Source organism: Chlamydotis macqueenii, chromosome 22 (assembly GCF_036417535.1).
Source record: "Chlamydotis macqueenii isolate bChlMac1 chromosome 22, bChlMac1.mat, whole genome shotgun sequence".
NCBI lineage: Eukaryota > Metazoa > Chordata > Aves > Otidiformes > Otididae > Chlamydotis > Chlamydotis macqueenii.
Window position 1 is genome coordinate 3,752,855 of NC_141577.1, and position 16,431 is coordinate 3,769,285.

The 16,431-nt window shown below is 53.0% G+C and overlaps 2 protein-coding genes across 2 annotated transcripts; both read right to left on the reverse strand.

Annotated features, from left to right (window-relative positions):
* Positions 1 to 770: 770 nt before the first annotated feature.
* Positions 771 to 5,919, reverse strand: LOC147598087 (uncharacterized). The gene is made up of 8 exons (XM_086765025.1): positions 5,205 to 5,919; positions 4,787 to 4,846; positions 4,264 to 4,439; positions 3,898 to 3,996; positions 3,532 to 3,685; positions 3,194 to 3,258; positions 2,470 to 2,565; positions 771 to 2,337 (listed from the first exon to the last, which is right to left on the reverse strand). The coding sequence occupies exons 1-8, from the start codon at positions 5,239 to 5,241 to the stop codon at positions 2,077 to 2,079; spliced, it is 948 nt and encodes a 315-aa protein (XP_086621151.1). The 5' UTR covers positions 5,242 to 5,919; the 3' UTR covers positions 771 to 2,076.
* Positions 5,920 to 7,937: 2,018 nt separating this feature from the next.
* SF3A3 (splicing factor 3a subunit 3) lies at positions 7,938 to 16,377 on the reverse strand. The gene is made up of 17 exons (XM_086765064.1): positions 16,248 to 16,377; positions 15,824 to 15,871; positions 15,623 to 15,675; positions 15,057 to 15,162; positions 14,590 to 14,662; positions 14,119 to 14,210; positions 13,608 to 13,690; positions 13,116 to 13,254; positions 12,705 to 12,773; positions 12,297 to 12,364; positions 11,856 to 11,963; positions 11,463 to 11,532; positions 10,615 to 10,779; positions 10,390 to 10,500; positions 9,837 to 9,927; positions 8,839 to 8,894; positions 7,938 to 8,233 (listed from the first exon to the last, which is right to left on the reverse strand). The coding sequence occupies exons 1-17, from the start codon at positions 16,341 to 16,343 to the stop codon at positions 8,156 to 8,158; spliced, it is 1,506 nt and encodes a 501-aa protein (XP_086621190.1). The 5' UTR covers positions 16,344 to 16,377; the 3' UTR covers positions 7,938 to 8,155.
* Between the last annotated feature and the right edge of the window lie 54 nt (positions 16,378 to 16,431).

Consider the following 16,431-nt stretch of genomic DNA (forward strand, 5'->3'; position numbering starts at 1 on the left):
CCTGCGCCGCCCTTCCCGCATCGCCCGGGGTTGATGTTCTGTGGAATTTCAAGGTGGCCCAGCGGGCATCAACCGGCTTCTGAGCTGCCGGTTCATTATGCAAACGAATTTACTGCGGGGGGTGGCTGCAGGTGCTAAAAAAGTGTCACCGGACATCGTCTTTGCGTGCAGGGAGCTTGGCTTAGGGCAGCTCTTTCCACAACCACGGCCCAGACCTGGAGCGGAGGCAAAAAGCAAGCGGGCTCTGCTAATATAACCGCTCCGCTCGCTGCCTTCCCGCTCCCCTCTCTGCGCTCCAGCGGCCACGCAGAACGGAAACGAAAGGAGAACAGCCCGAAACGTCTGCTGTGAACGCTGAACCTCTCTGCTTACAAGAAACGCGGTGCCGGATGGTGTTTGTGAGGCAGAAAAACCCTGGGTTTCATCTTGTTTTCGCTTGCTGTGGATACGCTGCCATTGTGAAACAAAAACACGCCCCGAGCCCCCGTGCCGCGGTTTGGATGCACCAGAACGGCAGGCTGGTGGAGGCTGCCCTGCGACGTGGAAGGGGGCGGCTGTGGGGTCAGTCAGGCTTTCCTCATCCAGTCCCACGTCCGCTGCACGGCAGCTCCTGCGCCCGCAGCACCTGGCGGGGGCTGGCGGAGCGAAGCCCCTGTGCTGGCAAAAGCGCGAGGCTGCTGCAGGCCAGGCAGCTCCTCAGACCAGTGCCCCGGGCTCTCCCTCCCCTTCCTATGGGTCATGTCGCGTTCAGGCACACTCAAAACATCCCCCGGGAGATTAACACACAAATTTTTCTATTTTTGCAATCTTTTCTTTAAGGAGACAGCAGTGACAGAGGACAGGGGAGTGTGTGCATGAACATCAGCATGTCAACACTGGTGAATTCTGCTAGAGAAGCTGCGCGTCGGCTGCGTGTGATGCAAGAACAGGCTGGGGGGAGCGCCAGGGGGTTCACGTTACAGGCTGATGCTCACCTCTCTGCTCTACCTTTAGCAGTAGAGAATCACAGGTGTGATACAGGGTCATCTAAAACATGAGACACTGTTAGATCAATCCCATTTTCCTGCCTGAGAACTGGAGATGAAAGATAGAACTGCTAATTTTGCCTACCTGGTCAAGAAATACGTCAACACCAGAGCAGTTTCAAACTAACAAGAGGGGCCCCACAAAAGCTGCAAGCAGATTATTAACTAGAGCAGACCCTGTGCTTTCAGCCAAGGCAGAATTTTCTGGTTTTTAAGCAGGCTTAACACCCTCTTATTCCTGCTCCTGAGGTCGCTCAGGCCAGCATCTGCAGTCCCAGCAGCACAGAGGCACGCGCTGCAGCAGCTCTCAGAAGCCATCATTAGCTTGCAAGTCCCACAGCCTACAGGTTTTTGGGAGGGCAGGGAAGAACACCTCTTGGCAGCTTCCTTAGTGCATCAATTGAGTGCTCTTGCTCTGGATACGCTGGGGGAATCTCGATTATAAGGATTTAAAATTCACTGAAATGTAAGACACCAAACAGGACCCAAGACTCACCAGTTCCAGGAACGTGCAAGATTTAGAGTGGAGCTTCGGAATGGGACGTGGGATTTGGGCTCAGCAGCAGGGTCCTATGCAGGGCAGCTACCCAGCCACGCGTAGCCAACTCTAAGCAAGGGTAGCTGCCCCCGAGCAGACACGGAGGGCCGGCCAGAGAAGCAGCAGTGGTGGCCCTGTGCTAGCTGTGCAAGAGCGGCAGTTGTGTGCCACCGTGCTGCACGAGCAGCCCCCAGGGGAAAGTTTTCCTCTTCTCGAAGCAGAGCGCGCAGGAACATTGTGCTACAGGACAACAAAAACGGAGAGCGGAGCCCGCCAGCAGCCACACAGCCACCGTGTTTCGCTCAGAGGCCTGGGGTCGCCCCGTGGGCTCGAGGCACCTACACAGGGGGGCAAGCAGCTGCCTGCAACTGGGCCACCTTGTTCCTGGGACGGGGACGTGACGGAGGGCGTTCAAGAGCAGCCTTGGCTGAAGCCAGAGAGCGACAGGGATCCTAACGAGCACTGCGGAGCTCCGCTGCAGGAGGGCAGGCTGCGGAGCACCCGGACTGCTGCTTACCCCCAGAGGGAAGCTGAGACCCCATAATTCAGGAGCAGAACCACCCCACACACCAGGAGCTTCAAGAGCAGGGTCGGGGTCACCTGCCCAGCGCTATTGACGTGAACTTTGCCATCCAGTTTCAAACAGCTGGCCTTCAGGGTAGCTGGGCAGCACTCCTGGTAACAGGCAGCCTTCATCCCACCAGCACAGACTGGTTTGGCAGCCTTGCAGGCTCTGCTGCATCCCGCCACGTAATTCAAGCCCGTCTTCTTCATCTGGAAGGAGGAGACAGACATTAGCCTGGGGGTCCTGCCAAGCCTTTAGTGTCGACATCACAGGGACGCACCCAGGCCCCTGGGCACATCCCAGCTCACATGCTGTCCCGCTTTTTAGCCCCAAGGCCATACCTCACAGAAGTCATGCCCAACAATGCATCTAGCAACAGTCTTCTTGCCTTTGAAACATCCGTCCCCGTGACAGGAGAATGCCGCACACACTTTTCCCTACAAGAGAGGGCCAGAGGAGACACTGTATAGTCTTCAGTCCGGAGAGCAGGGCTCCCAGGACAAGAACTGAACTTCAGACAGCCCTTCTTTCCTGAGGGCTCCTTTCTAAATCCCCCTCTGTTTTCGGTATTTGGCCAGTGCTGTCCCAGGCATTTCAGATACCAAGAGATAACAGCCTAACAGCGCCCCGTCTGACACTGCAGGCAACTTGAGTGAAACAGCAGCCTAGCAAACAAGTTGCAAACCTCCTTTTCCTTCCTCTTAAACGGGGCTCTGCAGAGATAAGCGCCTTCCCCTCCTCGTAGGCTGAGGAGAAAGGCTGCAGTGCCCCACCGACCCCCGCGCCGGCGAGGAAGGCTCACCACGCACTCGGTTCAAACTGCTTGAACCAGCCTAAGGGCTGGGCTCAGGAAAAGGCCTGTTTGACAGGGCTCCTTGTGGACTCTTTGCTTTCAGAGCTCATCAAGGATTTGTTCCCCTTCCAGAGGCAGCTTTTGACCCTGTAAAGCAGGCGCAGGAGGCACCTTTCCCTCTCCCCCGCTCAGGTGGGAGCTCAGCCATCCCGGAGGACACAGCCCCCAGGAGAGCCCGCGGCTGCAGCAGCGTCTGCCCAGCCGGTACCTACGTTTCGAGGGGGAGCTCGGGTGGTGGTGGTGGTCGTAGGCGGCACGGTGGTGGGTGGCAGGTCACCTGCAGACACACAAGGACCCCAGTGAGGCTGCGCCCAGCACAAAGCCCCTCCACAGCCGCACACGGGACAGATTCATGAGCACGGCTCATGCTGCAGCCAGAGCTGCTGGGGCACCCCTTCCCCTCACCCCAGCTCCAAACAAGCCCCAGGGCAGAGGAGGCATGGTGACACAGCCACGGCTACCCCTCTGCCACGGGGTTTTGCCCACCCGTCTCCCTCCTGTGCTGCAGGATTAACTTCAGACCGCCGCCGGCGACACTGCAGGCAGTTACCGTAGGAGCTGGCATTGAGCTGCAGGCAGAGCGAGGAGTTGCAGCAGTCCAGGGCGCAGTGCTGCGTGCTCACGCTGCTGTTGGTCCTGCACATCGGCGTGCCGCATGCACTGCTGCACCTGGCTGTGTAGTTTGCGCTGGAGAAACGGTAAAGCTGCAATAGCAGAGCCAAAGGGAAATAATGGTAGGAGTGTGAAGAGATGCCATTACGAAGGAGCAAAAATTACTGACAGACTGCAACAGAGAGAAGGGAAACAGGAGATTGACACAGACTTAAGAGTCCCGTGGATTCCCGATTCAAAGAAAGGAAAAACAGACTTTCCCTATCACAGCCCCCCCGCGCCTCTGTCTCAGCGAGCGCCGTACCTCGCAGAAAGTCTCGTTATGGCAGGTCACCGTTTCGTTGGCATGGGCTTCATCCTGGTAACACCTCTCCCCAGAGCACTGAAAGCTCTGGCAGGTGAGCTGCAGAGAGAACACACCACGGTGTCACCACGCAGCAAGGCCTCCTTGCATGGCACCGCGCTGCTGTCCCCAACCACACCCTCGCTGTCTGGAGGGGCTGCCCCTGCACCCCTGCCTGCCGTCCCCGAGGTGCTCCCAACTCCACCCCAGGAGATGCTCTCATGGGCCTCCTGGCTCTCGCAAGAGACCGGTCGGGCTAGAGGTCCTGTCCGTGGGGCTGTAACGGCCCAGCCACCAGCTCCCTTTCCTTCCCTTCCTTTCCCTTACCGATGTTACTTCCGTACTGTTCACGGAGGCGTTGGCAGCCACTGAGGCGTTGGCGGCCACCGAGGCGTTGGCGGCCACCGAGGCGTTGGCGGCCACCGAGGCATTGGCGGCCACCGAGGCATTGGCGGCCACCGAGGCATTGGCGGCCACCGAGGCATTGGCAGTCGCGTTGTGCTCTGGAAGACAAAAAAATTCCCACTTGGTGAAGGAAACACTGACCTTGCACTCAGCCAGCCCTGCATCCCCTCCCGAGCCTCTGCACAGTCCAAAGGCATCTGTGGGAAGCATCAGTCCCACTGTGGTTGGGACGTGGATGGCAGGAGATGACAGGATGACCCAAAGAAGGTCCAGGCAGCCTGACAAGCAGGTCAGAGACAAAAGACTACCGCAGCAGCACTATGGACAGATGTCACAGCAGCTTCTCCCCTCCCTTTCTAGAGGGACAAAGCCCCTGTTGCACCACACTGCCTTTGCCCCAGCTCCCCGCAGGACCCCCAGGTCTCCCTTGGCACGCAGAACTCACCTGCTGTGGCAAGAGGGTCCTGGACGCAGAGGTGCAGAGCCAAGATGCAGAGCAGCAGGCCTGGAATGGAAGGGGGACGCCTGAGACCACCACATCTGCTGCCCGCTTTACCCACAGCGCAAAGAGCCTCCCCAGCAGCACAGGCAGCTCGTCCTTGAAACCCCAAATCCAGCCCCCAGCAGCCTCCCTGGAGCAATTCCCCCTGGGGAGGTCACGGGGAACCCCACAGATGCACCTGGGGTCAGGGACCCGTGCTGGCCACAGGGGACCAGCGCTGCTGCAGAAAGACCCCCTCCACCTGCCCAGAGCCCTGGGCGACCAGCAGCCACCCCTCGCCCCAGGGAGAGTCGTGCACGGCCTCTGACAGCTGGGACTGGGACAGGCACCGCTCTCCACGCTGCAGCAGAGCCCCCGTTACCTTGAACGGAGGGGACGAGCCATCGGCAACCTGCCATCTTCGTCCACCGGCAACCTCACCCGGGACCTGGCAGGAGGGGACACGGTCAGAGCTGGGCAGGAGGGGATGGTGCAGCGGTCACTGCCACAGTCACAGCAGCACATGCACCCCAAGTCTGCCTGGCGCGCAGCTCGGGATGAGGTGGCAGAAACAATACCAGGATAAGTTACATAAGAGAGACTTTTCCTGTTGAAGTTTTTTTTTTTTTGGAAGAAACCTTTCTCTTAGGAAATTCTACAGCCTTTAATCTGGACACCATGGGACACCAGATAAATCCAGGTTGTTCAGCACTGCATTTTTGTTCCCTGTAGTGGCAGGACATGCTGAAAACTGCCGTCCAGGTCATCTCAACTCAAATCATCTAACATAAATATCCAAATAATCCAGCACCCTTGTCACTGTGCTTGCCTGGGCTTTAGGAAGCAACAGCCAGGCCCTTTCAGCCTCAGCAGGAGGCAGGCGAACAAGCACAGAGGGGCCTGGGAGCTGCCTACCCCAGACTGAAACCCCCGAGCCAGCAGCACGGTGCCGGCCAGCACCGCCATGCGCCCCAGCAGCGGCGCTTGCCTCTCCCCTGCGGCTCAGCCCAGCACAAGCTCCAGCTCTTGTGCCCTGCACCCCGCGCAGGGCAGGGTGCAGCCGCATCGCTGAGCGGGACCATGGGCTGTCCTCAGGGGCAGGAGGCCCAGAGCACCCCCAGGACACCGGCTGCAGGCACCTTTGGGGAGAGAAGGCTAAATTAAAGCCAGGGGCTTGCCCAGCTCCTGCCTGCGTTGGTGCTGAGCACCGCGGTCGGCTGCCGGAGGGTGCAGGGAGCTGCCCCCAGAGAGGTGCAGGGCAGACCCCCGGTACAGGGCTGCGCTCTACCTCCAGCGCGAGCCCCAGAGCCGCAGCGCAGCGCTGCGTGCGGCCGCGTGCTCGCAGGAGCGGGGCTCAGCCCCAGGACATCCACAGTCGCTCTTTCCCGAGAGGTTCTCCAAAACCACCGAGGCTGCCGCAGCCGCCTGCCACTGCCGGTGCCCAGGGGCACCACGGCTGCTGGCGAGCAGGAGCCCCCCGGGAGCCACCTGCTCCCGTTGGTGTGGTAACCCCTCCACCGGCGCTCGCAGGCAATACGCGGAGCGGCAGGCAGCTGCCAGGAGCAGGAAGAGAGGGTAGTTACGGATGGCGCTTGGCACCACGCAGCAGTTTGCTGATGCGGTTGCAAAGGAAGATGTGACCCACCGGCAGCAGCACCCATCACGGGAGGATCCAAGCCCACCAGCCCTCAGGGCAGCAAGAGACCCTCCATAGCAGTTCCTGCTGTGGATGGACAAAGTCTGGCGTGAAAAATGCCCGTTCCCAGAGCTGCCTACGCAACAGGCCCTCAGGACCCGGCGAAGAACGAAACACAGGCCTATTAGTTCTGGCACATAAACAGGAACATTTACAGCTGAAGTAGCTTTCCCTAGCGAGAGGTGGAACCGCTCTGGATCATAAAGAGCTGTTGCACTGCCAACGCTCAAATATTTCTGGTTAACTCTGAATGAAGTCACATCCTTCCCACCTGTCCATCTCTGCGCGCGTCTCCCCTCCCTGCCACCCACCACCGCAGCCCCCCCTGCAGCCCCCCAGCCCAGGACGGTGGCACGCACATCCCTTTCACACAGATTTCCCACCTGCCCAGCCTGGGCACCGCTGTCAGGTCCCCACTACAAAGAGGTGTCTGCGCAGCTTCTCACCTTGCGTGGAGACCACTGAGGCTGTTCATTCAGAGTGGAAGAGGAGACAAGGCAGGCTGGCATCTCTCTCACCTTCCAAACCAGGGCAGCCACCACCCAGGCCAGGTTCAGACAACCTCAGTGAGCAGGGTGCCGCTCCAGCACAGCCCAGCCCAGGAACGAACGCCCACCAGACGCAGCCTCATCCCAAGAACAACTTTCCCCCAGGGCAGGGAAAGGAAAGAGCCCACCGCATTGACTCACCCTGTCCGTCTGCTCCCCGAAGGCCCAGCGAACGCCTGTGGCCGCGGCTAGCGGTGGAGTTCCTCCGAGCGCTGACAGCAGCTGCGGTACCTGCCGCACAGGCTCGCACCCCGGTGCCAGCAACCAGCCCCACCCCTGCCAACCACCGGCTGCACAAACCAGCACCCAGGGGAAGCGTTTGTTACCTGCTGCTCCACGGCATCTGGAGATGCAAACGGCCCTGCGCAGCAACAACAGAGGAAGGGTTTTTTTGAGGCTAGAGATGTCGCACAAGCCAGCTCAATACCAAAACGGAACTCCACCCGAGGGGCTGGAGGGGACACAGGGACTGCCACAGTGCTGGAGAAACTACAAACTGCCCGCGCAGCCCAACCTAAGTCAAGCTTTCTTATTCATTCCCTGAAAAAAATCCCAGTGGCCAAAGCTCCACAGGGAGACAGACCTGAGGTAAAAGCAGCAATGCAAGCCAAATAAATTTGTATTGCAAAGGAGAACAAAGAAAACCAAATGCTTACACAAGGTACAGTACAGGACCGCTACTCGTTGGCAGCATGCCACGTTCACGCGTGCTTTACAGAAAGTCAATCCTCATCATAAAAATTTCCATCAGAACAGGAATAAGAGAGGAGCAATTGTTTCTGACAATTCAAACTGTGTAAAAACCATTTTAAAAATACTGTAATCAAATCTCTTCCTTCCAGCACACAAAAGGAGACAGGTTTCTCAGCACTTCCTAAATTAAAACTGGTTTATTTTCCAGGGTGGTTTTTTATATAAAATAATGTCACAAGTTGGCTTTTCACAAGGGGCTTACTAGAAAGCGATTCTATAAAGTATCCTTGAAATCTATATTCATGCACATAGAAAATCCAGAAACTGAAGAAGAGTCAGAGCTGCTGACACTTCTCCACTTGCTTTTCAGACGTGAAATCCTCCACTTGGGAAAAGCTACAGCAGCCCTTGGCGTTTCAGATCTTCATAGGTCTTTTTATTCACCACATTCCCACTGGAGTCCTCGTATTCCTCCTAGAAGGGAATGAACAGTTCAGAGACACCTGGACACAGCCTGACTCGGGTTGTACAACAGCATTTGAGTTTTAGCTCCAGCACTGCCTGCTGAACAGGACCACCCTGCCACGACCCTCTCTGCGTGATGGTACGCAGGGGATCTACAGCGCGCTCCAGGAGAAGAGCTTATCCAGAGTCAGAATAACGACAAGCTGTACGACAGGCTGTATTTCCCACAGCCACCCTGCGTGCTGTTCAAAAATGTTCTGAGCTGTAAGTTTACGAAAAGGCACTAGGATAAGCGAACACATTGCTCACAGCAGTTCCTCTTTCTTCTCAGAAAACAAAGACGACGTTGGTACTGTAAAGCAGTGTATTAAAAGATTCCTACACAACGGGCTGAGTCTGTCCCATCAGAACTACTTTCCAGTACAGGACAAGAAGTGCTTTTCATACATCACCACTAACAGGAGCTGTGCAACCAGCAGTGCAGGTTCCTGCTTCTCTCTCCAGCACGCAGGGGGCTCTCTTAGAAATTCTTTTGACAGAGCCAGACAGGTCATGCATGGGGGGTTCCCACGTGCACAGGACTAGAGACATCCAAAGCCTCTAGAACGTCTCACCTCTGTATCGGGCTGCCATCTCTCTGAAGCCTTCTGTTGTTTCAGCTTTGCCCACACTGTAAATACAAAGTCATACAGGATCTGATGCCATTTCCCTTGAGATAGTAGTTTTTGATCTAGTAAAACATACACAAGCTTTTTATTTTAAAACACTGTCACTTCAGCAGTCCAGGAATGCATCTAATATCCATTACAGATTTATCATTTCCCTGTACACTTCACTGAAAGGCACAAGAACTAAAGCAAACAATGCTCTGAAGCGATCATTCAGGATGGGACAGAGGGGACACAGGTCCAAAAAAACTACTCCAGAGATACAGCTCCGAAGGTAAGAAGAGCTTGTTTGGGAAATCAAGGCTTCACCTGTTTGGTTTCTTCTAGGCAAGAATGAATTTACCTCCAGGAACCATGACCTGTATCTGTTAACCTAAGTAGCACAGATTCAAGAAACAGCCTCTGCGTGAGGTAGCCTCCTAAAACATCGGCACAGACTAGCCGCATTAAATGATTATCACTGTAACTCCCAAGTATTGTAGGCTTTCAAAATCTGCCTAAAGGCTCTACCATTTCTGAAGGTTCTTCTGGGTCCTCCTAAAGATGTTGACAAACATCAATCAAGTACGAGTTATGTGGGATGATGGCAGACACATTCTGCCTGAAAAAATGGCAGCCCATCACACTTGGCTGAGATTTCATACAGAAAGCAGCACAGACAAAACAGTCGGCAACAAATGAACGCTTGGCTGGCAATCTTAGCAAGCACCTGCTCCTGCAGGTACCCAACAACAAAACAAAACAACAACAAAAAAAAAGCCACTGTCCTTTCGAGAGGTGGGAGGGATGGTCCAAGGATCATCCCCCATGCACCATGTTTCTTACCCTCCTTCCAGAAACGAGTCTCTGGTTATAGGGTAAGACAAACTTTTAGCCAAAGCTAACGTGAGCGTTCTTACGCCACGTGACCCTGCTCCATGCAAAGAAACGTCATCACTACTTACATGAGACTGCATCCTCGATCTGTGTGACGTTGGCGAAATGCGCAGTGTTGGGAATGCCCAGGCACCTCATTCCGTGAGCGTGTCGCCACTCCTGGGGAGAGGGGGCAAGAGGTCAGTGTATGAGAGAACACGCCATTTCATCTGCAGCATCAAAGACATACTAAAATCTGGACAGGGTGAAACAAATACCATCAAAATACAAATCTACAAGTCCTAAAAGAATTCTATAAAATTATTTTTTCTGTATTTTAGGCAGCAAGACTACACTGGCAGTCAACAGGCACTCTGCACCAGTCAGACCTGGACACTGGAATTAAGAGCTCAAACAAGAAGGGACTGTACAGAAATTGGCAGAAGAGACCTCAGCATGCCCTACGTAATTCACAGCTCCAATCGCATGGCCCTGCAGCATCAGCTCAGACCCACATTTCAGAAGTGAAGTGGCACTCGGGTACACCGAGCGGCACACCGGAGTACCGGTGATTTCCTAATTACTTACTATAAAGCGTATCTGAACATAGCACTGACGTGTTTGGAGTAAAAGGTTACTTACTGCAAAGTGACGCTGAAAAGCTTTGGGCCCTCGGTAGGTATAGTTACCACAAATCTCACAATTGTAGTTGATGTTTAATCCGTGTAATTTATACAACCAGTACGGGATTGGCTGGTGAGCGAGGAGAAACAAAGATTAGGCCAAACAGCAAGGCAGGTTCAAACAGAGGAGCAGTGTGGAGTCAGTGGCGTCTCCCGTTTCCCCACACCTGACACTCCCAGTTACCTTGCCATCCCAACCAAGAGGCAGGTTTTTAGGATTATAAATAATTTCATTTTCTTCATCTTCACTCTCACTCTCACTGATCTGTTCTTCCTCCTCCTCCTCCCTCTCCTCCCCTGTTCGTGCTTGCTTACGCTGCACATTCTCATGAGTGAGGTGTCTCTGCTCCTAGAGTGTGAGAAAAGAGAAGGAATTGTTCAAACACCACAACAGCAACAAGGGCAAGCTCTTCCAGCACAAAACGCTTCCTCAGTGTACAGAAGGAGGGGAACGGAAGACCAACACAAAACAGAGAACTCTCATTTTACTTAGCCCAACAACTTAAGTTTTTAGTACAACATTTCCTACTTGCAAAGAATGAAAGACTTGTACTACCATCAGCGCTTCCAAGGTGACAAGCTAACAGCAACAGCCATCCTGCTAGAAGCAATCACCCCAAACTGAAGCAAGAACTTAAGGCAAGCATCATGGCAGAACAAGTAAAGGTTTGCAATACCCTGTGATTCAGGCACAAAATAGAAGTTACCTACATTGATATGTCACCTAGAAGAAAAGAAGAAAAAGAAAGAGACAAAACAGGCTACAGGGAACACGTAGCCTCTGTATCTGAGTCTGGGATGTGAACATGCCTGTTCACAAAAGCCTGCCAAATAATCAGCTAACGGCAACAGAAATGTAATCCACCATATTCTACTTACTGATGGAAAAAGCTATCTGCTAACACGCACTTTAGAACATTACAACTCTGGACATGCTGTCTATGAAAGCACTGCGTAGAAACGTGGATGACTTTCCAGTTGCTATTTGACAGCTCTGAAATAAAAAGCTCAAAGACAAAATAAAATCCTTACCCCAAGAACTTCTACATACTCATAAATCTGAGCTTCCAGGAATGCAAGATCTTTATTTCTTTCAGTGTCTCTGGAAATAGAGAAGGAAACTTTATTAAGTCCATTCCAGAACCACAAACATTATGCGTACACCGATCTCCTAAAGACACCTTTGACTTGTATACAACAAAAAACCAGAAACAAGTCCCAGACAGCTCATGTCAACTAAACTGCATACAAACCATTCAGCTCTGGTATCTTCCATTTCCTTCAGGACTATTTGGTCCAACAGGAAAAGCTTTTAACACCCTAAGACTCTCTCCGCCATGACTATACAAGAGTAATGTCTGTAGAATACTTGTCATCCAAGGGAAGAGAGCACCACCAACCTGACAATGACCTGTAGGAACTCACCTCTTGCTTCCTTTTGTCTTTGGATTCTTGGCAAACAAGGAAGGATCAAGTGCTTCTAGAGATTTGCCTTTAGTGCTAAAAAGTCTCTGAGCACGCTCTTCCAGAGTCCTGTGGAGAAGCAGGGAAGAGATGAGCCCAAACCACAGTCTTACATTTCCCGATAACTATTTGAATTCATGCAACAAAACTCTAAATTCAGCTTTTAAGAGCTCATGAGATTTCCTCATCCTCATTCCTCACGCCCAATTCTCTATACAAGAGACTCCAGTACAGGACACTTTTCAAAACAACAGATCACAGTATCCCCTGATCGGTACTCAATGTTTTGTCTTTCAAGCATCATTAAAGTAATTATTGTACGACAGAGAGGACAAAACAGGTATTGCATAAGGGGAAGCAAGACAGGAAGACCTCAAAACCTGAAAAGGAACTGCACCTTACCCGCCACATTTAAGTCCCAGGGCCAGTAAAGCTGATTTTAATCTGTCCAGTCCCAGGGAAGCCAATTCCTGTTCAATTAAAGCAAAGCACAGTAAGAAAGAAGCTATTAAACAAATGCAATACGGATGTATGTCCATTCTAACTCATGAAAAAATAAACAACAAACAGCTTTCAAGAAAGGACTGTCAAGGGTGTACCAGTCCTCACTGAAAAAATGAGGAATGTAACAAATCTAACCAGATCTTTCAAGTTACATCTCCCCCATAGCAGAAATTAAGCTGTCAGCATAATCAGAGAGCGCAGCGCCAGAGGCGAAAGCACAGCAAGTAAAATTATGAAGAGAAACAAAATGACTACGCTTCCGCCTGCTCAAAACTTAGCACGAAGCGCAGAGCACTGAAAACATACCTCCCAAGAAGAAAATGCCGATAGATCCAGGTGGGCTCCAGCATGAGTCAGCGCACTGCTGGTCTCTTTCTGCCAAGAAAAACCACACGCAAGGTCTTTGTGACATCTCACAACACTTCATGCAGTATAATAGTCCAACCCAAAAAGAGCAGCTCATTTCAGAGAAAAATTCTCTCACTAAACTGAGCTATGGAACAACAGAAGAGATAGAAAACAGGCAAACCTTAAAAAGGTACGCTTCAAACCAGCTACGTTGGTTTTCAAGTTTAAGCCGGTATTAAGTGCATCATTGTGATCCAGAACTACACGCTTTGCTGTTAGACTGAACCTCAGAAACGGTTTTAGGCAAATGACTCGTAGAAAACCTATCACCAACACAGAAGTGTTCCCGTGGGCTTAACGACTGCTCACCGGCCAGCCAGGGAATGTTCCATTTTCCCACTTCTTCTCAAACTCAGTCTGGATTTTCCCAAAAAGTTCATTCTGGTCCAGTAACGGTTTCACTCGATCCGTGTATTCCTGTAGGTACTCAAGAAGCATTTCAAGGTACCTGGCAGAGTAATCACCAGCACAGGTCACTCAGTACCAACCTCTAACATATTTCTTTAATAACATCTTTGGAACCTAATTGCCCAAGTGTACTCCAAATGGAAGTCATCAAGCTTACGACAGTTTTCGACACACAATTTCTAGAAGCAGCAGTTGCAAGGATAAAGTAAGGTCCTTCCACATTTTTGCTGCGCTGCATGTTTTCTCAGGGCTCAGACTGAGTTAGTGTAGCTGAGCGACCCAATTCCATGGGTAACTTTCACTGTTAATTATATTCTTAGCAGCTGTACATTTAAGAAGCAAATTCCTTCTCATCAAGTGTCACAAAAGACGCAGGTAGGCAAAAAGGCTCACCTCTTATATTCAGCATTTTTTCTCTCCTTGGGAATATCGAAGAGTTGGTCGAAGGTGGATAAGTAAGTAATATAATCCAATTTCTAAGAATGAAAGAGTTTGAGTCAGAATTGATCCCCAGGCGGCCCAATTAACACCCAGTTTCCAGTTACCAGACCAGGAGAAAAGCACCAGCTGGTGCCATTGGTGCCATTGTTAGGGGCTGCGGAGGCCTGGGGCTCTCTGTGCCTTAGACACTGAGCAGTGCTTGGCAGCAGCAAACAGTGGCTTTTGACAAGGCCTTCGTTACATTAACGACAGAGAGACACCAACTGAAGAGAACAAAAGAGAAGAGTCACGAAGCAGCATTCAAAATCCAGGTGCTGGCAAGCTGTACGTGCAACAAAGTGACTTTGAAATAGCTGTTTGGAAATCAGCTTGCTCAAAACAAACCCAAATAACCACGAACCGAGCAAAGAAAAACCCCGCAGCCTTAAGCGCTGAAGCTGCCCAGACACATGCAGCCACTTACCTCGGACGATTTCAGATTAATGTACTTGAGATAACAATCATGCAGGTCTAAGTATCGCCCGTACCCTTCCTCATCTGTGAACTCCACCAGATCTGAAGCAAAGATCACAAAGAGCTTTACTGTGAGCTTCACCTTCCCGATTTGTTATACCTATGCTGTAGAACTTCAAAAGGATGAACTCTGGACTAATTTATGCCTAAGGAAGATGTTTACAGTGCGAGCGGGACGCTCCTTGATCGGACACCTGACACTCACTCCCCAAGAGGAGCACCGCTACTGCGGAATATTCCCGGGGGCTGCAGTTCAGAAGAATTTAAATGGCAAAAGAGCAACTTTCAGAAGCCATTTAGTAAAAGGGAGGTGGCACTTTGAAACATGCAAAACAGATCAAAAATCTATTAAGTCACGCCTCTCAAGCAAGCACCGTATTTTCACTTCAACTGGCCTCAAGAGAAAAAACTACAAACTTACTTTGAGCTTCTTCACTCGGGTTATCTCTGGCCTTCAACAGTTCCTCAAACTCCACTGACATCGGAACGCAGATCTTCAAGAACAGACAGAAGTGACAGAAAAAATTACTACTTCGGCTGATGTCCCAGGATAATTAATATAAAACCACAACAGGCTGCACACCATAAAGCTGCTAAGGTAGCCAAAGCATTTCTCCAGCACCACTTCTGCACAACGAAAGAAGTCTGACTTCAGCAGCACGCGGCAGGAGAACGTTCCTGAGCTAGCACACAGGGGACACGGTTGGCACTTGGTGTCTTCTGCTCACACCGCTCTCCCAGGAGCCTACACTGCCTCTGCCCGGCCTTACTGTACTCAGTACTTGTATATTAAGGCAACCAAACCGGAAAAAAAAAGTCTGTTTATCGTAGGGATGAGGTCCAACGCAGCACAAGTGACCTGCTCTTATCAAGTAGATAACTACTTACCTCATTGGGGTGCTTCCGGTGAAATTCCTTAATTTGTTTCAGTCTGTTGTAGAATTCTGCAAACTCATTTGGCCCTGAAATGGCGCTGAGCTCTTCTTTCCGTAAGCTGCGAGTTCGTGAAAAAAGAAAGATTACAAATGTAAAGGAAAACACGTTGCCACTGATGTAACCTTTTTTCCAGACCTAGTGCTGCATTTTGCTCACAGAAAGCTCCAGTAAGACTGACTGCAACCTCTCAGAACAGCACCGCACATCTCACTCTGCAGGCGCCCAGCCTGAGGCTCAGGGTCCCGTCTCCCACTGAACAGGCGGTACCTTACAAACCTCCAGGGCAACTCTCTCCCCATAACTTAAACCAGGAACGTAACAAAAGGCGGATATCCAGCACGTACACAGCCAGGGCGATCTGGGTGCTGCTCTAGCAGGTTTAGTCTCCAAAACTTGGTTCCTGGTCTCACGTACCAGCATTAATTCTCACGTATTTACAAATGAGTCGAAGGAGCCCCCGGGCTCTTCCTCTGCAAACCTCACTCAGCAGACGCTCAGGTCTCTGTTCAAGCACTTACCCGTCCTTGTCGTCATACAAGTCTCTCAGGTTGCCGCTCACTTCCATGTACCTCTGCGAAACGAAACAAAGCCTCAGACGCGCAGCGCGCGTTACCGGGTACCGGCCCCGCTGCCGGGCCGAGGCCCGGCCTGCCCCGCGCTGCCCCCGGGGCCCACCCCAGCCTGCGGGGGCCGCCCGCCCGCGGCCCCGGCGCACTCACGTCCTGCATGGCCCGCGTCCGGTGGTCCGAGTTGATCTGGTCGCGGAGCTGCGGGGAGAGGAGCGGGGTGAGCGGGGAGAGGAGCGGGGTGAGCGGGGAGAGGAGCGGGGTGAGCGGGGAGAGGAGCGGGGGGAGCGGGGAGAGGAGCGGGGGGAGCGGGGAGAGGAGCGGGGGGAGCGGGGAGAGGAGCGGGGAGAGGAGCGGGGAGAGGAGCGGGGAGAGGAGCGGGGAGAGGAGCGGGGAGAGGAGCGGGGAGAGGAGCGGGGGGAGCGGGGAGAGGAGCGGGGGGAGCGGGGAGAGGAGCGGGGGGAGCGGGGAGAGGAGCGGGGAGAGGAGCGGGGAGAGGAGCGGGGAGAGGAGCGGGGAGAGGAGCGGGGGGAGCGCGGGCCGCGGCCGCCCCCCCTCCCCGCGGCCCCAGACCCACCGTGGACTTCTTGGTGAGCATCTCCTTCACCATCACGTCCATCAGCCGCTCCCGCTCCTCGTGGTACCGCCGCTGCTGCTCCAGGATGGTCTCCATCCTCCGCCGCCCGCCCGGAAGCCGCCGCTCTCCCCTTCCGGTCCCGCCTGCGCCCCGCCGGAAGGTTCCGGCCCGGCCTGTGTCCCAC